Source organism: Dufourea novaeangliae, unplaced genomic scaffold, assembly GCF_001272555.1.
Source record: "Dufourea novaeangliae isolate 0120121106 unplaced genomic scaffold, ASM127255v1 scaffold163, whole genome shotgun sequence".
NCBI classification, from domain to species: domain Eukaryota; kingdom Metazoa; phylum Arthropoda; class Insecta; order Hymenoptera; family Halictidae; genus Dufourea; species Dufourea novaeangliae.
Genome location: NW_015374034.1, coordinates 51,336 through 70,572, shown reverse-complemented (window position 1 = coordinate 70,572; position 19,237 = coordinate 51,336). Strand labels below are relative to the sequence as shown.

At 43.9% G+C, this 19,237-nt stretch overlaps 1 protein-coding gene across 1 annotated transcript in view; it reads left to right on the top strand.

The window, feature by feature from the left end:
* The window catches only part of LOC107189505 (plasma membrane calcium-transporting ATPase 2), a 51,882-nt gene that overhangs the window by 18,398 nt on the left and 14,247 nt on the right, over positions 1–19,237 (top strand). The window contains 12 exon segments of the mRNA XM_015578046.1: positions 8,050–8,327; positions 8,433–8,633; positions 9,001–9,227; positions 9,510–9,645; positions 9,734–9,868; positions 11,032–11,067; positions 12,379–12,752; positions 13,057–13,538; positions 13,834–14,175; positions 14,177–14,796; positions 15,077–15,291; positions 15,879–16,030. Coding sequence (XP_015433532.1) covers positions 8,171–8,327; positions 8,433–8,633; positions 9,001–9,227; positions 9,510–9,645; positions 9,734–9,868; positions 11,032–11,067; positions 12,379–12,752; positions 13,057–13,538; positions 13,834–14,175; positions 14,177–14,796; positions 15,077–15,291; positions 15,879–16,030 — 3,077 coding nt within the window. The 5' untranslated portion in view covers positions 8,050–8,170.

The following is a 19,237-nucleotide window of genomic DNA, read 5'->3' as shown; positions in this document are numbered from 1 at the left end:
TCTCGCGTTATGACGTCAATCGAGAGGTATCGCCGCGACCAACCAACACGGAACGTTTACCGCGCGGATATATTTCAACAAGAGACGGGACACGATTAATCGCGAGAAAATGCCCTGTCGCACACCGACCTTAGGGCCGTTTTTATTCTTTTTTTTTCCCGTTGATTTTCCTCTAATGAACATCCCGATAACGTCTGAAACAGGTGTGTGCGGTTGTACACTTCGCCTGGATCGAGATAGGGTATCGTTTGATCCATATTCAGTTGAAGGTAAATGACAGGTCTGGAATCTAGGGTCTAGGATAGATGGTTAGATCGAGATCTGGTCGTCATGAACGAGTTAGTAGTGATTCGAATGGTCGTGTCTGGGTCAGATCCAAATCAGGTAGTTAGTTTTAGGTTCGACAGGACCTTGGAATTAGGGTACGGGTTAAATTTCACTGGGACTTCGCAGGAGGATATGGCCTGAGTTCGACTGGAACTTCAAATTAAAGTGTGGGCTAGGTTTCACTCTGACTTCAAATTAGGGTATGGACTTGGTAGTCAGTTCGAGATAGATTCTGGTTCGATCTGAGTTTCGTGGCAGGTTCAAATTGGCCCTGAGTAGTCCACGTTAACTCTAAGTAGAATCATAGACCACTCTGTCAGGTATTAAAGAAGATCCCAATTTTGATTACCCGGTGCTACCTTAAAATTCAGCTACCACACGAACCTGTTGTTCCCACTCCGAAAAGGCGTATCGACTAATATGTCCTCTGCCTCAAAAACGAGCTGTCCCCCTGGAACAATTAATCCCACTAACGAGTGAACAGAAAATTGACGTAACATTCCCATGCATTCCATTCAGGGAACTGTACGAATGACTAAGCGTGAATAAATATCCAGTGACTAACGCGTCGACGCTTATAAAATGACCGACAGTTCGGAAGCATCACAATTAATAGAATCCGACTCCCGTTCGCCGTTGAGCCTATTTCGACTGACTTTTTCCGTTCCAATTGTATCAATTCCAATATTCGAACTCCTGTTACACACCCGACGGATCAGAAGCCGCAAAATCCTGTTTCGAATCGCGGACGTCAGAGTGAATGCAAATAATAAAATGGCGGTGGCGCGTCGCGTCACCGGGGCCGAAATAAAAATACTTTTATGGACCTGCCCATAAAATGCCTACACACCGGATTTACATGTTTGTTTCGCGCGCGCGTGCGTTCGAGAATCATCTCCGTTTCTCCTAGTATTCCTCCATCTTTGGTTTATCTGTCGGAGAAACATTTGCATTACCGCGATAACACACACGCTATACCCTTTTCCTTGTTGTTAGGGCGTGATGTGTCGGACGGGAATCGGGAAAGAAAAGAAAAAAGAAAAAGAAAAAGGTAAATCGTTACCATCGTGACACGATGGGAACGTTTTTCCTATCCAGGAACAAAAAATCCGTGTATGTATGTAAAGAAATAATGGAAAAGAGGGTTCAACCCCTTTATAAATAAATTAATAAATAATAATAAACAGACTCCGGGCCAGCCAGAGCAGATTCTACTCGTCGTCCCTATTTCTCCACGAACAGTGGATCTCTGTCTCGTGATGATCCGATAAATGACGTTTTTTCTTCTCTTTTTTTTTTTTTTGCGGAAGACCGACTTGTCTCGCCGTCCAAGTCTCTCTGTCTCTCTCCCTCTCCCTGGTGTCCTTGAGTTTATAAATATTCGTCTGTCTGCGAGCCGCCGCCGCCTCGCGTAAGCTGCACATTTCGAAAATGCGACGGGCCTCGCCCCGTAAGTAGGTTCTTTGCTGTACTTCGAATAGAAATAGCCTGTCGAGTATGTGTCCCTGCCTCTGTGCGTATGTGTGTGTATCCGTAGGAACTAATAACCAGGCGCGGACCAGATACCTACGCTCGTGTAGGTCCGTGGCAATGCTACAGCTTTGAACCGACGAGAAGATCCGCGGGACCGGAGATGCGAGTTTCCGAACGAAATGGAATGGAACGACCTTACAGAGTGGCACGATAATTAAGCCGCGGGACACGCGAGATTTCCAGCACGCGGGGGGGGGGGGGCCATATTCGCGAATGTATGCAATTACTCGCGTGCGCGCAACGGCTCGCAAGTCGATCCCATTCACCGTCCTCGTTATTCCCGCCTCTACAGCTGGACCTGGTCGTCGTCGTCGTCGTCTGGGAAATATAGAAAGATGGTGGTGTCGTACGGCTTTGATCATTCCACCAGGGAACCAATTCCCTGTGAACCGTCTATCGCGCACACGTCTAACCCCTGTTTCGTTTTCGATGGAAAATGATCGAAAAGATACCACGATATCTTTTAGGACGTATCGAGGCTTCACCTCGATCTCGGTGGAGTGGCTCTTAACTCGATCGAGATCGAACCGGGTGAGACACGATAACAGGAGGCATCGATCGTGATGGTACGATTGATGGTACGATTGATGGTACGATTGATGGTTATCGGTCATTAACGCGAGAAATAATGGAAAATGATCGTAATCCGTGGAGAGACGGCGTGACTATTGTTATCGGGCCGTTACATCGGTTTTCTGGACACGTTTCCAATTCATTTCACGACGGCGGCTTGTCCCGATTTCGTTCTGTAGTTGGAGTAGGCCTGGTAGAATTAGACGAGCGCGGTAATGGAAGAGGAGGAAGATTAAATTTCTTCCTTTAACGCTCGGACCCAGCTCCGAGCCTTTACTCGGTCTACCTCGCTTGGCGCGATAGCTAACAACGAATGATCGGACGAGACGGGGCTTCCGTGATTCGTGGAACGACGGATTTCTCGGGTGAGGAAACACAGAGCTCCTCGTAGACCTAGTTCGTTTGATGGGGACACCTCGATCACGTCGGAAAAGAGGAGAAATGAATTGAAAACTTCTAGACTGACAGGCTTTTGAGATGCCTCGATAGTTGCTCGTAAGTGGAGATCCAGCGTAACGTTGGACACTACTGTTTTAGATCCTTCCAGGAACGTCTGATCTATAGAATTATGGAGGATGATACTAGGATATTTTCTTTAGAGCTATCTCGATAGTTTTTGTCAAGTGGACACGCAGCATAATCTTTTAGTTTCTACTATAAACGTCAGCTTTCTAGACTTACGAAGGATAATACTCATCAATAGTGATGGGTATCACGAAATAGGATGGCCTAGAGTATCCCCTTAGGCGATGCCTCGATAGTTGCTCTCAAGTGGTCACGCACCATTACGCTTTGCCTATGAACCTCAGCTTTCTGGACCCTGCGGAGAATGCAACTTTCTTGGAGACAGAGAAGTCAACCTGGAGTCTCCACTCTTCTTGTTCCTCCTTAAGAAATAAATAGAACCCGTTAAAGAGGCACCGAAAGGGATGAAGTTGCGCTCCGCTCGAGCCCCGGCGCTATCAGCGAACGATGTAAAATCACAGAAATAGACCACGGGGTCGGTGTCAGTATAAATACATACATGTCGGCGGCGCGTGCAGGTTGTGCTCTCCTCCATGAAACTCGGCCAGGAGAGAGAAAAAAAGAGAGACAGGATACTACGAGTTCTAAACGTGCTCCAGAAATAAGACGTACGACGTTACAGGACCTCTTCTGCATCTTGTTTGTGCCGCCACAGGCTCAAAAATCCACGTTCGTACACACACACTAATTATACACGACGGAGTCGAGACGAGAACGATTTGATCCGATCCAATGGAAACCGATCCCAAGAAGAATTATAATTAGAGGGCCGAGAAGTTATTGTTGGACTGACCAGAGTCTGTGGAATTCCCCGGGATTATTGATGGATCGATTGTCGTCAACGTCGATATGTGTGTGTGTGTGTGTGTGTGTGTTGTTCTATCTTCTGCCGTCTTTTTTTAACTGGGACGAACGGTGGAAATTTCTTTTTTCCCGGTGCCAAAAGATCGTGGAAGCGGAAAAGTGTGCTGTTAGGGGGTCCTTGGTAGATCGCAAACGAGGGAATGTGATCGAAATGTCGGGCGAAGGTTGCGAACGCGAATGCAAAATAAGGGCAGTTTACCACCTTTCCGCTTAGTAAGGCAGTAGTTAGTCTTCCCCGTCGAATCAGCTTCTAATTAAGGAAGCCCTCCCCTGGTCAACAACTCCGCACGCACCGAACCTATATAACGTATAGCCTCGGAGGGAACAGAGAGAGAGATTCACGCGATTTCTCTCTGGCCTCCGCGTGATTAACACCCGACAGCGAATAAAAAAACGGGAACGAGAGAAAGCAGGCTAGAAAAATCGTCTGGTAAAGCTACAAATTTCAAGGTATTGTGTCCGTTAAATTGTGGACTTTTGAATTCGAATTCAAATTCGGTTTCAACTTTGACATCAATTCCAATTTCGACTTTGATTTCGATTTCGAGTTCGACTTCGATTTCGACTTTAACATTGGGAGTTCGACTTTGAGTTCGACGTCGATTTCGACTTTGATTTCGAGATCGATATCGAGTTCAAGGTCGACTGCAAGGTCTGGTTCGATTTAAATTAAGTTTTCCGCAACGTTGTAACCGTCCTCTTCGTGGGTAACGCCTCGATAAACCGGACGTAGAGTGTTTAACGATTCAAAAAGGTTGGCGCGAGTTAGTCGATAAACGAGAATTTTCCTCGATTCCTAGCCGACAGAGTTCGGGGTGGGGGTGGATCGAGGGGCCTCGGAGTCGTTGTAAACAATGGAAGGGAATCCCGTGTGAAAAGTACGAAAATAGTTGGAATTGGACGGGAAAAAGTATTTCCAGTCCTCTTTCTCCTCTTGCTTTGCCCGCTCTGTTTGCCCTCGGTATCGACTCTCTGGCCTCTTCAGCTCAATCAACGATATCGAGCGAACGCGCGCGCCTCTTCTCCAGACCGGGAAATATAGAACAGAAAATATATATGTGTGTGTTTCTCTCTCCCTCTCGTGAAACACACTGTGGAGGGCTATCGACCGAGAGGGAACGAGGGAAAAGAAGGAGGTGTACGCTTTGATTATTAAACGCGAGACCACTGGTGATGCCGTTGCGGACGAAAAAGTATCGAACCGTCTGGCTGTTCCGTACACACCTTTAATAGAAATTATGCCAACAATCAAACACTTGTGCGATACCGTGCACCTCCATTATAGAAACGATCCTTTTTTCTTAGGAATATATCGATAGCAAAGATGGATGAGTGAACGTCAGGTATTGTATCGATGAGTTTGTCACTTTTTTTAAATCTGTAGGTCCTGAAATTTGGCTGTGAAGTTGCGCGTCCTCAAGTTGGGTGACCAGTGCGTCCATTAAGTAGAGGGAAAGAAAACTGGCGCTAAGTGGGAACGGGGCGTGATGTAATTTTTCCGACAAATCCGCCAGCCGGTAATTAATTAATTGGAGGATCGATGCGATCACCCTGGTTAGGTCACCGCGAATTCTCGGACTGGCTCTTGTACATGTCCACACACATACACACATGTCCAGAGAACCCCGTGCTAGTTTGCAAAAGGAATCCGCTACACGCCTGAAACCAGTTGTTTAGCCGTGTCGCGAGCGTGCTCGAGGGGGGCCGCCTTGTAATAGGATGAAAATAGAGTTGTGAGTAAAAATTACGTAAACCCGATGAATGAATCAGGTTGAACTTTCCAAGTGAAAATGCGCGCGGATCAAACTCAGTCGATCGCGAGACACGACGTGCGATGTGTCGTCGTTATTCTATATCTCTTGCACGCTCGTGTTGCGCACGTTCTTCCACGGTATCGTAAATCAGCGATTGCGAAACGTACGTGTTTGTGGTGACGAAGGGGCGGGGGGGAGGAGCTTCCACGGTGTCTTAGTGAGCCCGAGAGCAATACCCCCCACCTCCATTGTCTTTCGTTTGCACACAGAAATATAATGGGAGATTGCATCGTTGAGAAATTGAACAAAAAAGAAGGAAAATCATCTGAAACATATTTCGTTTACCACACACATATACAGAGATAGACACAGTGTGGTCGTCAAGGTCGACACCGGGAGATAAAGTGTACCAAACTCGTGTCCCCAGACGTTCGGTCGAAATAATTGACTGAAAGTTGCCTAATACGGGATAATGGATACAGCCCTGCGTCCTGGGACATCAGTAGGGTCATACTTGTAAAGGCCCCCCCCCCTCCTTTCCTACTTTACGACCACACTTGTGTCCGTTTCCACCGGCCGGTACAGTCGGGCCCACGGTCCTTCCGTAGAATTTCATCTATGGAGTTTTATGGTCTTATATGTATACGTGCTCCGTTGTAAACTGGAATCGCCTGATGGCCCAAGTATATAGGTCGTTGAACACACACCATCGGAGCCGCGTCGAGATATTACAAGAATTCTATTCCGTTGGAAACGAGGTAACCTTTCGTTTCTCCTTGACGCCTTCGCCGCGGCACAAGGAATGAAAACGATTTCCGGTGTACCGATATTCCCCTGACAAGACTGTGGAACGTCATAGAGGAAAGTTGCTCTAAGAACCGGTGTGACGAAAGAAAGTGTTTCGAGTGATTAACCCCTGTAACGGTTATTATCGCGAGGATTAACTCATTCACAGTGTAGCGAGAGTCGGACAAGTCATCAAGGGTGTCACCTGTGGAACTGTTTAGTTTCCCAGAAATTTCTACGTAAAAAGTTCAATCGTTTTTCTATTTCGTCGTAACAGGAGCTGTGGTTCCGTGTAATTTTATTACGCTGTAAAAGGGTTAACATTAGATCGGCATTGTTTGTGGAAAATAATCGCCGTTCTCGAGTGGGATATTTTGTGAATGAAAATCTGATCGGTTTTGTTGCCCACCTCGCGGCGAGGGGGGGGGGCACACGTTGCGTTACATCCAGCACTGGGGGCCTGGAGAAAACGAGGAAAATAGTGAAACTTTGCGCAGTACGCGTGCGAGCGGCTAGAGGGCAACACGAATCGATTACCGCTTTGCTAATGGCTTATTTCACTTAACACGCCTTTCCGTGGCGACCAGCAGGTTCACTGCTACTCGGTTGTGTGTGTGTGTGTGTCGTCGGTCGGCGAATCGGTTTTCCACGTACTGAGAGATCGACAGGGAAGAATGAAGCTCGAGGGGCCGTATCAGTGAGAAGAGAGATCGGTTTGCACGCGAATTCCCGATCCACTCTTACGCGTCAGCTCGTGCACTGTCACCAGAAGGTAAACGGATCATCATATTCTCCTATTTCCTCAGTCGTTGTTCCGTCTCTGTTCCCCGCGGGTCAGTGTTATTTATAGATTGGCTATCCGCCGATGTCCGTTCGATCCACTCGGTCCCGTTATCCTTCCTCGTCGTGACATCATTTCGGAAGTAAACGTCTGGTCGTCGCCGTAGCTCTGGTCTCTCTGTGTAACGGACTCTCGGCTCGACGAGGGCCACATAACCTCAAAACCGTGTCGGCGTTCCACTGACAGGCCGTGACTCGTCCCGTCGTCTTCTCGCATTCCCAGACGCCGACGGCGATCTTACCCTTCTACCCACCTACGCGTTCCTCGCCGGTGACCAGTCGATAAACCGGCTGGGTTCACTGACTCGAATTTCCTGTTGTGTGTCCTCCGGAAGCCGTCCGTGTCGTGCACAGAAATGTCGATCTCGGTTCTGTCGCCCGACACCCAGGAGAAATTTAAAATACCGTTGTCGGTGACGCCTTCGAATCATCTGTGTAACCTTCGACGGAATTCTTGGTGATTGTATGTCAGCTTGTGCAACTTGAAATGGTATGCTTCATTGATGAATGGTTGGATTGTCCTTTGCTGAATTTGTTTTTTTTTTTTTATTTACTCGTTATGTTTTCCTTGATGCTGTTGGGAGATTGTTGTTAGACAAGATAGATTTCTGTCTTTGTGTATTCTTGATAGAGTGGACATACTTTCAAGGAAAAGGCCTGCGAATATCATTATCTCTGAATGACACACCTATATAAATATAACTATGATTCAGATCATTTTATTACATGCTAATGACCCTTCCTTTTCTGTTGGTATTCGCACAAGTTGTTATAATGTTTGGTGAACACAGGAGGTTAAAGAGGCAAGGGTTCAGGAATTTAAGAATTGTTTGTTTTTCTGTTTCAGCTGTTGGCCCTCCAATTTCCTGGAGGCCGGTGGTGTCAGTGACACCAGAGAATAATAGGAGCTGCTAACTTTAAGAAGTGCAGTAGAGTTGGCTTAGGCCAACGTCGGTGGACTAGGCAAAATGGCAACAATAGATGGCCGACCGGCCCAATATGGTGTCACTCTTAAGCAACTTCGTGAGCTCATGGAGCTCCGGGGACGTGAAGGTGTCAATAAAATCAATAGCTACGGTGGTGTGCAGGAGATTTGTAAAAAACTGTATACTTCACCCAGTGAAGGTAAAATCACTAAGTTATGTTTGTCCTCGTTTGTTACTTTAATCTGTCTTCGTGAACAAAATTTTAAGAAATTCGATTAAAAAAAGTGATCCTTGCTCTATGTAGGTCTCAGTGGATCAGCGGCGGACATCCAACATAGACGAGACACATTTGGTTCAAATCTAATACCTCCAAAACCACCAAAAACGTTTCTACAGTTAGTGTGGGAGGCTTTGCAAGATATTACGTTAATCATCTTGGAAGTAGCAGCATTGGTTTCATTAGGTCTTAGCTTTTATCAACCAGCAGATGATGAGGAGGAACCATGTAAGTATGAACTCTGATATATATATATATTATATATATATAAAATATAATATATATATATATATTATATTATATATAAAACCATATCTCTGACTGAACTCTTTAATCACTGGATAATGGAATAAAGACATACAAACACTTAGATTTCATGTAGCTGTGAGAGTACCATTGATAATATACCTGATAATGATGTACTGTTCATAACATAGTATTACATAATGTCTTGATAAGTAAGCTATCAAGTATATATACATTAATCAGAAATTTCAATAATAACACGGTTAGTTGCAGCATACACTCTTCATTAGAAAATTGTAAGGAAAAATTAAGGGAAAGTTGTAAAAACGTGTGTTTCGTGAATTTTCAGCTTTGGTAGATGAGGACGAAGCAAAGTATGGCTGGATTGAAGGACTTGCTATATTGATTTCTGTGATCGTGGTGGTGTTAGTAACAGCTTTCAATGATTATTCTAAGGAAAGACAATTTAGAGGCCTCCAAAGTCGGATAGAAGGGGAACATAAATTTTCTGTCATTCGGCAAGGGGAGGTGAAACAGATCTCTGTGTCTGACATTGTTGTTGGTGACATTTGTCAGGTATGTGTACAGTAACTTCATTGATTATATAGTTACTAAATTAGTTAACCTACATGGTCAAAGAAACATCTCAGAACACTGAAAGTACATGTATATCAAAACAAAAATTAGACGAGATTCTCTGGTTAATGACAAAGAATAATTATATCCGACTGTTTGTTACTGCTTCGAAGCGCTGATCTGTTTTAAGTCAGAAATACGTTTAGTAACAGGAAATGTCAGTTTGTGTCGTGTCAAATAATAAAAGAAGGTCTTCCTTAAATTGGCCGATCTGTAATTCAGATAAAGTATGGAGACCTGCTGCCAGCAGACGGTGTCCTTATACAAAGCAACGATCTCAAAGTGGATGAATCCAGTTTAACAGGAGAGTCAGACCATGTTAAGAAAGGAGAACACTTTGATCCCATGGTTCTCTCAGGTGAGGATTCTGTAGGCCGAATCGGATGCCGGTAGTCACTTGTACGAATTTATTTCGAATAATTATATATCGACTTTTTCTTTCGAAGGTACCCACGTGATGGAGGGCTCTGGGAAAATGTTAGTCACCGCGGTGGGTGTTAACTCGCAGGCTGGTATTATCTTTACTTTGTTGGGTGCTGCCGTTGATCACCAAGAGCAAGAAATCAAGAAAATGAAAAAAGGTACGTACGCGTGTGGTTTCGATGGCTATCGTTTTTTTTACTATTATTTTTAAATTTGAAGAAACTCCGAGTAGTTTGAATTGTTTATATTTCGATAGACTTAGTCTGAGAATGATAATGCTACCTTATAGTACGTTGAAAATCTTTTAATCCGTTATTTACTTCTCCATCGTAGAAGGTAGTGAATGAATGATCTACAAGCGGAAGTTGATTATTCATTGCGTAGAAAGAAGTCTGTAAAGAGTAGTAGCGAGTAATGTAATGCAAAAGCTCCGCATGACACAGTACAAGTGCAAACGTAGAGAATCAACAGTTCTAGCATGGTATTCATTTTGAAATCGGTGTGAAAACATTTCTCTATGAATTTAATTCTAGATACTTTGTTACCCTTTGTTTCCTTGGCATGCATTTACAGCACCTTTAAATCACGATGTTTGGAACCATTCACTAATTATCGTTTGAAGAGAAAAAAATATAATTAAAGAGAAAAAATTCTGTGTCTTGGTAAACATAAAGAACAAGTAACAACTGATTTTATTCGAATATAAAAACGGTTAACTATTTCACAAGTATATGGCACGCTCGCATTTACGTTTGTTAGTCTGCATTTTGTTGTAAATGTTTGGTTTCTTGTCCTGTGTGTTGTGTACAGAGTATTTTTATAGAACCATTTAGGGGTAGCTTTTCTACAAAGGGGTCGATTCCTGCCAGTGATCAAAAAGAAGCAGACACCAAATAGAAATTGTTGTTGTAGAATATCCAACCTTTGAGTCGAGTATGTAGTGGGAATCGACCTTGTTATACTATAAAGGATGAATTAGACAAAACATTTTTTAGGAATGCTTTTCTTTGTGATTTACGTTGTTGTGTACGTCAGTTGTTGTCGCACAACCTGGAAGGCCCTTTAGTTTGGTCACTGAACCTGCCGTTCGGAGAAAATGATTTATAACGTTGCTGTCCGCACGGCCAGAGTCAGAACCTTCTGGGTTGTCCACTCTAGACTTAAGCTAAGTCCCCAGTAGACCTGATACAAGAATTCAGCCTTGAGATATTTCTTACGACAGTATATTAAATTACAAATATGGCGTAACTTACTCCTGGCATATTACATTTTTAGATAGATTTGCTAATCGATTTTGTTTTGCATGCGTTTTTTTATCTAGAGGCTAAGAAGCAGCGGAAGAAGAAGTCATTAACAGGTGAATAAAGTACTATCATCAATTATTACTGTCCATCATTTCTCGGTGTTAAGCGTGTACTTGTACATTCAATGAGCACGCCCGCGTACTTAATTCTTTTTTTCTTTTGATTTTTTTTCTTTTTATAATTTTTGTTTTTCTCTTCACTTTCAAGTGAGTTACCAAAACGCGCTACTAAAAGAATTTGTAAGAATTTCTTAAGATAAGAGGGACACTGTTTAATTTGTATATCTTGGACTTTCCACTCCAATTTTTGTTTTTTTTTTTGTCTTTTTTGTTACTGCACACTGTATGGTATGTTTTGCCTCTATTCTTTTTTCAGAAGAGAAAATTGTGTTCTGTTTATCGAATCAATCTATTATGTCACTTTTGTTTACCGATCTTCCATTGAACAGAACATATCTGTACAAGTAGATGGAATATTGTCTCGTCCGTGCTTCTCTGTACCTTCTTCTACCACATTTCTGAATGCTTCAACGGTAATGGTTTCTGCATTTGGTACACTTAGCGGCCATTATGAATTCTGTATAGCTTTCACCGCACTGCAACCACTACCACCACCAAGTGGTCTTTTTTTCTTTGTTACATCCTTTGATTTTCTTTACACGTCTGTGCTCTTAACCCGTATGTAAATCGTTTGTGTATCTCAAGTCACACCCCACCCGATTATTATCCTTTCGCTTATAGCACCGTTTACAATACTTCTTGCTTTTCTTCTACAAATACTACTGTTTTGCTTATACTAGCCACACTAGTTTATTTCGGTACAGATTAGAAGGTGTAAGTGTGTACAATACAGTTGTTAAGTGTTTCGAGGAGTTCGATTACTGCTCGATTCCTACGATACGTCTAATCTTTTAATGTACGATTCATCTAATCTTCAAACTCTAAACATGAACAATTGTAACTGTTCGTGACATATTCGCGACCGATGACCATGCAATAACTCACTTATCCGATGACATTTATAGCCTCCAGGACTAATAAAAGGTGAACATTTTATCGGATCTAACAAGCTTTCTATTTTATTCTGAACTCGATAAGATACTCAAGAGGAAAAATAAATTTCTACGTTTGCTCCAGCCTTTAGAAAGTGTTATTTTGCATAAAAAATCTGCAGTCTAAATATTATATTTACAAAAACATTGTCGGTTTCTGGGGAATAGTCCTTCAATTCAATTTAACGTCTGTCGTTCGAATGTGTTAAGAAGAGTATATATTCAATTAATAAAAAGAGCGGGCATCGAGCTCCGAAGGAGTGACGCGTGTCCAAGGAGAACTCAGAGCGTTTTGTGTGTTGCAAACCAAAAGGTGACGAAGCTGGTGAAATAACCGGAAACAGCCACGTAAGCAGCGGCGGGAAACACGAGTCCGGGGAGAATCATCAGCCGCCCCCGGCCGCTACCAGCGGCGAAGGGAAGAAAGAGAAGAGCGTTCTACAGGCCAAGCTAACTAAACTCGCCATACAAATCGGTTACGCCGGCTCGACCATAGCAGTGCTTACCGTTGTCATTCTAGTCATTCAGTTCTGCGTAACGACGTTCGTTATCGAGGGGAAACCTTGGAAGAACACGTACGCCGGTGATCTGGTGCGGCATTTGATCATCGGTGTGACGGTACTGGTGGTCGCCGTTCCCGAAGGTCTTCCTCTGGCAGTCACCCTGTCTCTCGCTTATTCAGTTAAGGTGTATATCGCCTTTAAAATAACAAAAAAAAAATATATGTGTGTGTGCGTGTGTATAGAATTGAAATCGACACGTTCGCTACCAGGTATCGCGTGTGACGCTTTAATTCCTAGGTTAGGAATACCTTATTGGACAAAACCAGAATATTTTCTACAATATTCGTGTACTTTCTATTATTCTGTTCTTTTTCATACTGTATTAAGATTGTAAACTATAATATGTTGGTAGTGAACGTTCTGTTAAGATGTGCCCTAGTGTGTATAATGGGGACAAGATGTTTCTCACGGCTGTCGTTTTTGCGTAGAAAATGATGAAAGACAACAACCTGGTACGTCACTTGGACGCGTGCGAAACGATGGGCAACGCGACTGCGATCTGTTCGGACAAGACCGGCACACTGACAACCAATCGGATGACCGTCGTGCAGTCGTACATATGCGAGACCCTGAGCAAGACGCTGCCAAAGTTCTCGGATCTCCCGAATCACATTGGGAATCTGATCATTCAGGCGATATCCGTGAACTCGGCGTACACATCCAGAATAATGCCCACGCAAGACCACGAATTGTCGCTTCAGGTCGGCAACAAAACCGAATGTGCCTTACTTGGATTCGTAGTGGCCCTGGGCATGAACTATCAAACGATAAGGGACGATCAGCCTGAGGAAACCTTCACGCGGGTATACACGTTCAATAGCGTTAGGAAGAGCATGTCCACCGTGATACCGAGAAAGGGCGGTGGTTTCAGGCTCTTCACCAAGGGCGCTTCCGAGATCATCATGAAGAAGTACGAAACACTTTGTTTACCACGGTCTCGACTTGGGTGAATCACGCGACTAACGAAAATATTTGATATTAGACCACCTCTTTATATTTTTAATCACGGGCTTAGAAGATTTCTTTTGACCCTTTGTGATGATTCTGTAGATCTTATCAATTTTTTTAATAACTTTTGCATGTGTCGCTTGATTCACCATCTATAATTGGGTATAGACTAGTGATGGGCGATACATTATCTGCATGTGCAACGTAACAGGTCGTCAGACAAATGGCAGTGACGGTGTTTTTCCGGTGTTTTTCAGATGTGCCTTTATATATGGTCGCGAAGGTCATTTGGAGAAATTTACCAAAGAGATGCAAGACCGTCTGGTAAAGAACGTGATCGAGCCGATGGCGTGCGACGGGCTTCGTACGATCTCCATTGCTTATCGCGACTTCGTTCCTGGCAAGGCAGAGATCAATCAGGTTCACATCGACAACGAGCCGAATTGGGACGACGAGGAGAACATAGTGAACAATCTGACGTGTTTGTGCATCGTCGGTATCGAGGATCCGGTGCGTCCGGAGGTGCCCGACGCGATACGAAAGTGTCAGAAGGCTGGGATCACCGTGCGTATGGTGACCGGCGACAATATAAACACCGTTTCGTGACAGCCACGGCGAGGTCCAGCAACATCTGTTGGACAAAGTGTGGCCGAAGCTGAGGGTGCTAGCCAGATCATCGCCCACCGACAAGTACACCCTGGTCAAAGGGATAATCGACAGTAAAGCGACCACCAGCCGTGAGGTTGTCGCCGTGACCGGCGACGGTACCAACGACGGCCCTGCATTGAAGAAGGCGGACGTTGGTTTCGCGATGGGGATCGCCGGTACCGATGTCGCCAAGGAGGCTTCCGATATCATACTAACGGACGATAATTTCTCGTCGATAGTGAAGGCGGTTATGTGGGGTCGGAACGTCTACGATAGTATAGCGAAGTTCTTGCAGTTTCAGCTGACCGTGAATGTCGTCGCTGTTATAGTCGCTTTTATCGGCGCGTGTGCCGTGCAGGATTCGCCGTTGAAAGCGGTCCAGATGTTGTGGGTGAACCTGATCATGGACACGTTAGCGTCCCTCGCTCTGGCCACCGAGATGCCTACGCCTGATCTGCTGCTACGCAGACCTTACGGTCGCACGAAACCGCTCATCTCCAGGACAATGATGAAGAACATCCTTGGCCAGGCTGTCTATCAGTTGACCGTTATTTTTATGCTTCTTTTCGTTGGTGATTGTCACTTCTCATTTAATCTTCACTGTGTACCCGTGAGTCATCTTTTTCGGTCCGAAGACGAAATTTGAATAGGTTCAGAGCGCTGAGTTTGTGCCCTTGCGGTATTTTGGTCCGATTTTAGGTTTCTTGGATCTCTACTTTAATGGTGGTTCGGTTATTTGCAACGATTTCTGTATATTTTTCTTTGGCATCTTGAGAGATGACCATGGGGGCTAGAAGAACACCTCGTAAACGCGATTCGTCCGTTTGACCAGGGACTTTTTCTGATCGATAGGTGATAAGATGCTCGACATCGAAACAGGCCGAGGGGTGGCGCAGGCTGGCGGAGGTCCAACGCAACACTTCACCGTCATCTTCAACACGTTCGTCATGATGACTCTGTTCAACGAATTCAACGCCAGGAAAATCCACGGTCAGCGTAATGTCTTCCAAGGAATATTCACCAACCCCATCTTTTATTCTATCTGGATCGGCACGTGTCTGTCGCAGGTAAATAACCCGGTGAAAAAATATTCCTGACATAACATGAAATCTCTATCTGGTAGCCCTAAGAACTTTTGTGTGTGTATTATCTGTCTCTGGTAGAGAACTTTGTGTGTGTGTATCATTTTTCTTTTCTCCAGTTTACGTACACGAACGTCTACGAAACGTGGAAGATGGGGTTCGATAGAAACCACCGCCGTAAAAGTGCGTTAATTGAAAGGTGGCGTGTGATTCAATCAAAATTTTCAATTTATTCGTGTATTGGACCCTGTCTTTGACGTTAAATATTGCATTTCGCGACGGATTAACACATATATATGTCCTCTGTTCTCATATGTATAAGTTGACAAAGGTATTTCTAAATAGAGAGAACGATGCTGTGTAGGAAGATTAGTGACGATCGTCGATTTATAATTCGATCGCACGCAGATAGGTTGACCGAACGAAGGGGAGACCGAGTGGTACCCGCAGCCATGATGGAAATGAAAAACCTCAAGCTATCGAGGACCCAACGTCCTTGACAATTACGGTGACTGCGAAACGATTCTACTGTACCTTGTCTCTGTTAACGGACCCGTATGTCTCTTTTCTAGGTAGTTATCATACAGTATGGTAAAATGGCGTTCAGCACGAAAGCTCTCACATTAGAACAATGGATGTGGTGCCTGTTCTTCGGATTCGGCACTCTATTGTGGGGCCAAGTAGTTACGACTATTCCTACGCGCAAGATTCCTAAAATCCTTTCGTAAGTGATACATTCACATATACCAACAACAACAAAAAAAAACTATATGAAAATATCTCTAGTTGTGTCTATAGATGATGAGAGATACTTCTGTTCGGTAATATTGTTTAGTATCTTTTCGATATTTACGTTTGTACGAGCTCCATATCTGGTATATTTACATAGGGTGTCCTCTTTTATATTTCTGTCTGATCTTCAAAGATCACCTTCCGTACGATATAAAATCATGACTATATATATATATATATATATATATTTCGACGGAGGTAGTTACAATAATATAGCCGGTGATGATTTTATAGGAATACAGTTTTTGCTGTTGAGGCCACCCTGTGTATGATCTATCTTTTATTTTCTTTCTTTCTACGTGATTTCTTTCCATTTTTTTTTGTCTTTCTCTCGTCTGTGTCGTTTTGAGTTTCCCCCGGATGCTGGAAATGTGTTGGAGCTGAAATAGAAAGAGCGTAAACCATTGTGCGCCGCGCATATTTAGAAAGTTGGATTTTTCTTGCTTTCCGCGGGCGCGTGTGACAGGAACGCCATGCGCGCAAATGGAAAATGGATGATCACGAGCTTTCTCGACAAACGTTGCCGCCGACGCACCCTGTTCATTTTTTTTTTTTGCTTTATTTTTTCCGTAAACCGTTGGTAACTAACATCCCACCCACCCCTCCACCCCGCTCTCCAAATTAATCGTTTCGGTTCGAATCGGTAGATTTTATTATCGGACTTTCCAATGAGACCCTTTCTGTGTGGTACACGACCATAGAGCCGCCTTTTGCATGAACCCTCTGAATTAATTACTTACCAACGTGTACATATATATATATACACACATATATATATATCGATACACTTGGAAACTGATCTACAGTGAAGGATAACAGTGAATCCTCTTTATTATTAAGTGTACACGTTCAAAACTTACCTTTATGTGAAATGTGTATTGTATACATGTATACGATCACGTCACGCAATGTACGATTATATTGTCTGCAACGGCAGAAAATGGAAGAACACTTTGTTGTCCCTCGCTGTATCCACTAAGCACGATTGATCTCTGTGTCGATCTCTGTTTATTGTAAACATGAAGGTCGTTGCTCGTGTAAGAGAATATACATACATATATCAGTAGTTCCGTGCACGATATCGACACATCGTGATCGATAACTCGTTACACGAGCAACGGGCCCCACAGTTACGCCGAGTAAAAGTCGTCTTTGGGGGAGGGGGGAAGAGCGCAGCCAAGCGTGTTGTGGTGACCACCACCACCACCAGCGTTGTGAGAACGATCCCCGAATTTCGAACCCCGGTGCGAATATACCGAACGAAAACAGAAGATAAGTATCACGTGTACTCGGTATATCGTGTGGAAGGTGTATCATAGAAGGGAGGCATGCATCGTGGAAAGAAGTCATATTATTATAACTATAGTAGCTGTGATAGCGTGTAGTGCTTCCGTTCGTTTATGTTATTATATATCTCTATCTATCTCGCTTTTGAACCGAGTCCCTTCTGTATATCTAATGCTTTTTCGTGTTTCTCCCCCCCCCCCGTATTCCTTTACTCTTAGCTTTTACGTAGCATGCTCCTTTAGACGCCCTAGCAATCCGATTCGGCCCAGTCGTGAACGAATTGGACGCCTATATAGTCGCGACAGAATGATGCTCGACTCTTCCCTCGCTCCCCCCTCAACCTTTCTTGATAATTATACCATATATACCATTGGCCCAACATGCCTGGAATCTCCAAGTACCCTGGAAACGGATCTTGGATCTTCCATTGGCTGTGTGGATGGACTGGAAAGTGCCTCGGTGTCCGAAGTGGAGATTTTGTTGATCTAATGACGCGTCTTGTTGAAATAGTTTATTTTTTTTTAAAGCTTAGTTCTCTTTAAAGGAACGATAAGGCGAGAAATTACGTTGTAGATTCTAGGTGCACAGGGTGTTCATGTATAATTACAGTTTTATTGAGTGCTGCAAATGACTGGGAAGAAAGACTTGTGTTCATGTGTATATTTTCAATTTTTCCAGAGAGCAAGATTCTATTCTATACCTCATTCGACGAGTTGTGTCAGTAACTATAAACAAATGGAGGTGATGACACCATTTAGCACACGAAAATGTTTTGGTTATGTTTACTGACTCGTTCCGTCGAACGGACAATAGATAAATAAAAAATCTCGTGAAATTTCCAGGTTCACGCGGAACACCCTGTTGATCCCAACCACATTTTTGGACACCGAAGCACACACACACACACACACACACATGTGTATAGTCTGTCTTAAGAACCGCGGGACCAAGCGGATAGTCGACTTAGCCGTGTTGCATGCACTATACAACAACCCCTCTGTCTCTACGTACTTGTTTGCTTGTATAACGAGACAGAACGAACGGCGACCCCGACGATATTCACACACAGACTCGTGTCGTTCGATTCTGGTGCAAGGGGTGACTCTCAGTGGCCCATAAAATAGATCACTGTCTGCGGATCTATCTCGGTTTTGCGACAAACGGTGCAAACGAGAAAAACGAAATGACATTACCAAGTGGTATTTGCGCTTAGCACTTGTCTCTGTAATCACATCTATCGCTGATGCTATATACTTAACCGTCTTTCTTTCTTTCTATCTTTCTTTCTCTGTGTTTCTCTGTTCTTTGTCTCTGTATTTCTTATCTGCTACCCTCTGTCTCCACCATCCCCTGGGTTACATTTTCTTGTTTTCAACCGTCCTCCCCGTCCCAAAAATTCGTCCATCATACATACATGTACACACGGAGCCAAAAGAAGTACTACATTCTCCTTCTGAACCGGTTTCCCTCTGCATCTATTTCTCTCTGTCTTTCTCTCTCTATTTCTGTCTATCTCTGTCCGCTTTGGGTAGCCACAAATACCATCTCGCAAGAGAATGGACTAATGAAAACTCGCTGCTCTCGCGTCGAGCGCCACTAATCAATCAGATCTGCTGCTAACGTATACACATGATTATTTAACACAACACATACATACATACATACACACTCTGGGCTAGCGGTGGCAGAGTTAGCTTCTGTGCTCTCGTCCTCAGAATTTCTCTCTCTGCAGTGTGTAAATGGGACACTAAGAGAGAGAGAGGACACACACATACACGTACACAGTGACACGCACGGGGCGTGTGGGGTTCTCTCGCCTCTTGTTTTAATCTTCTGCATACGCTTTCGTTCG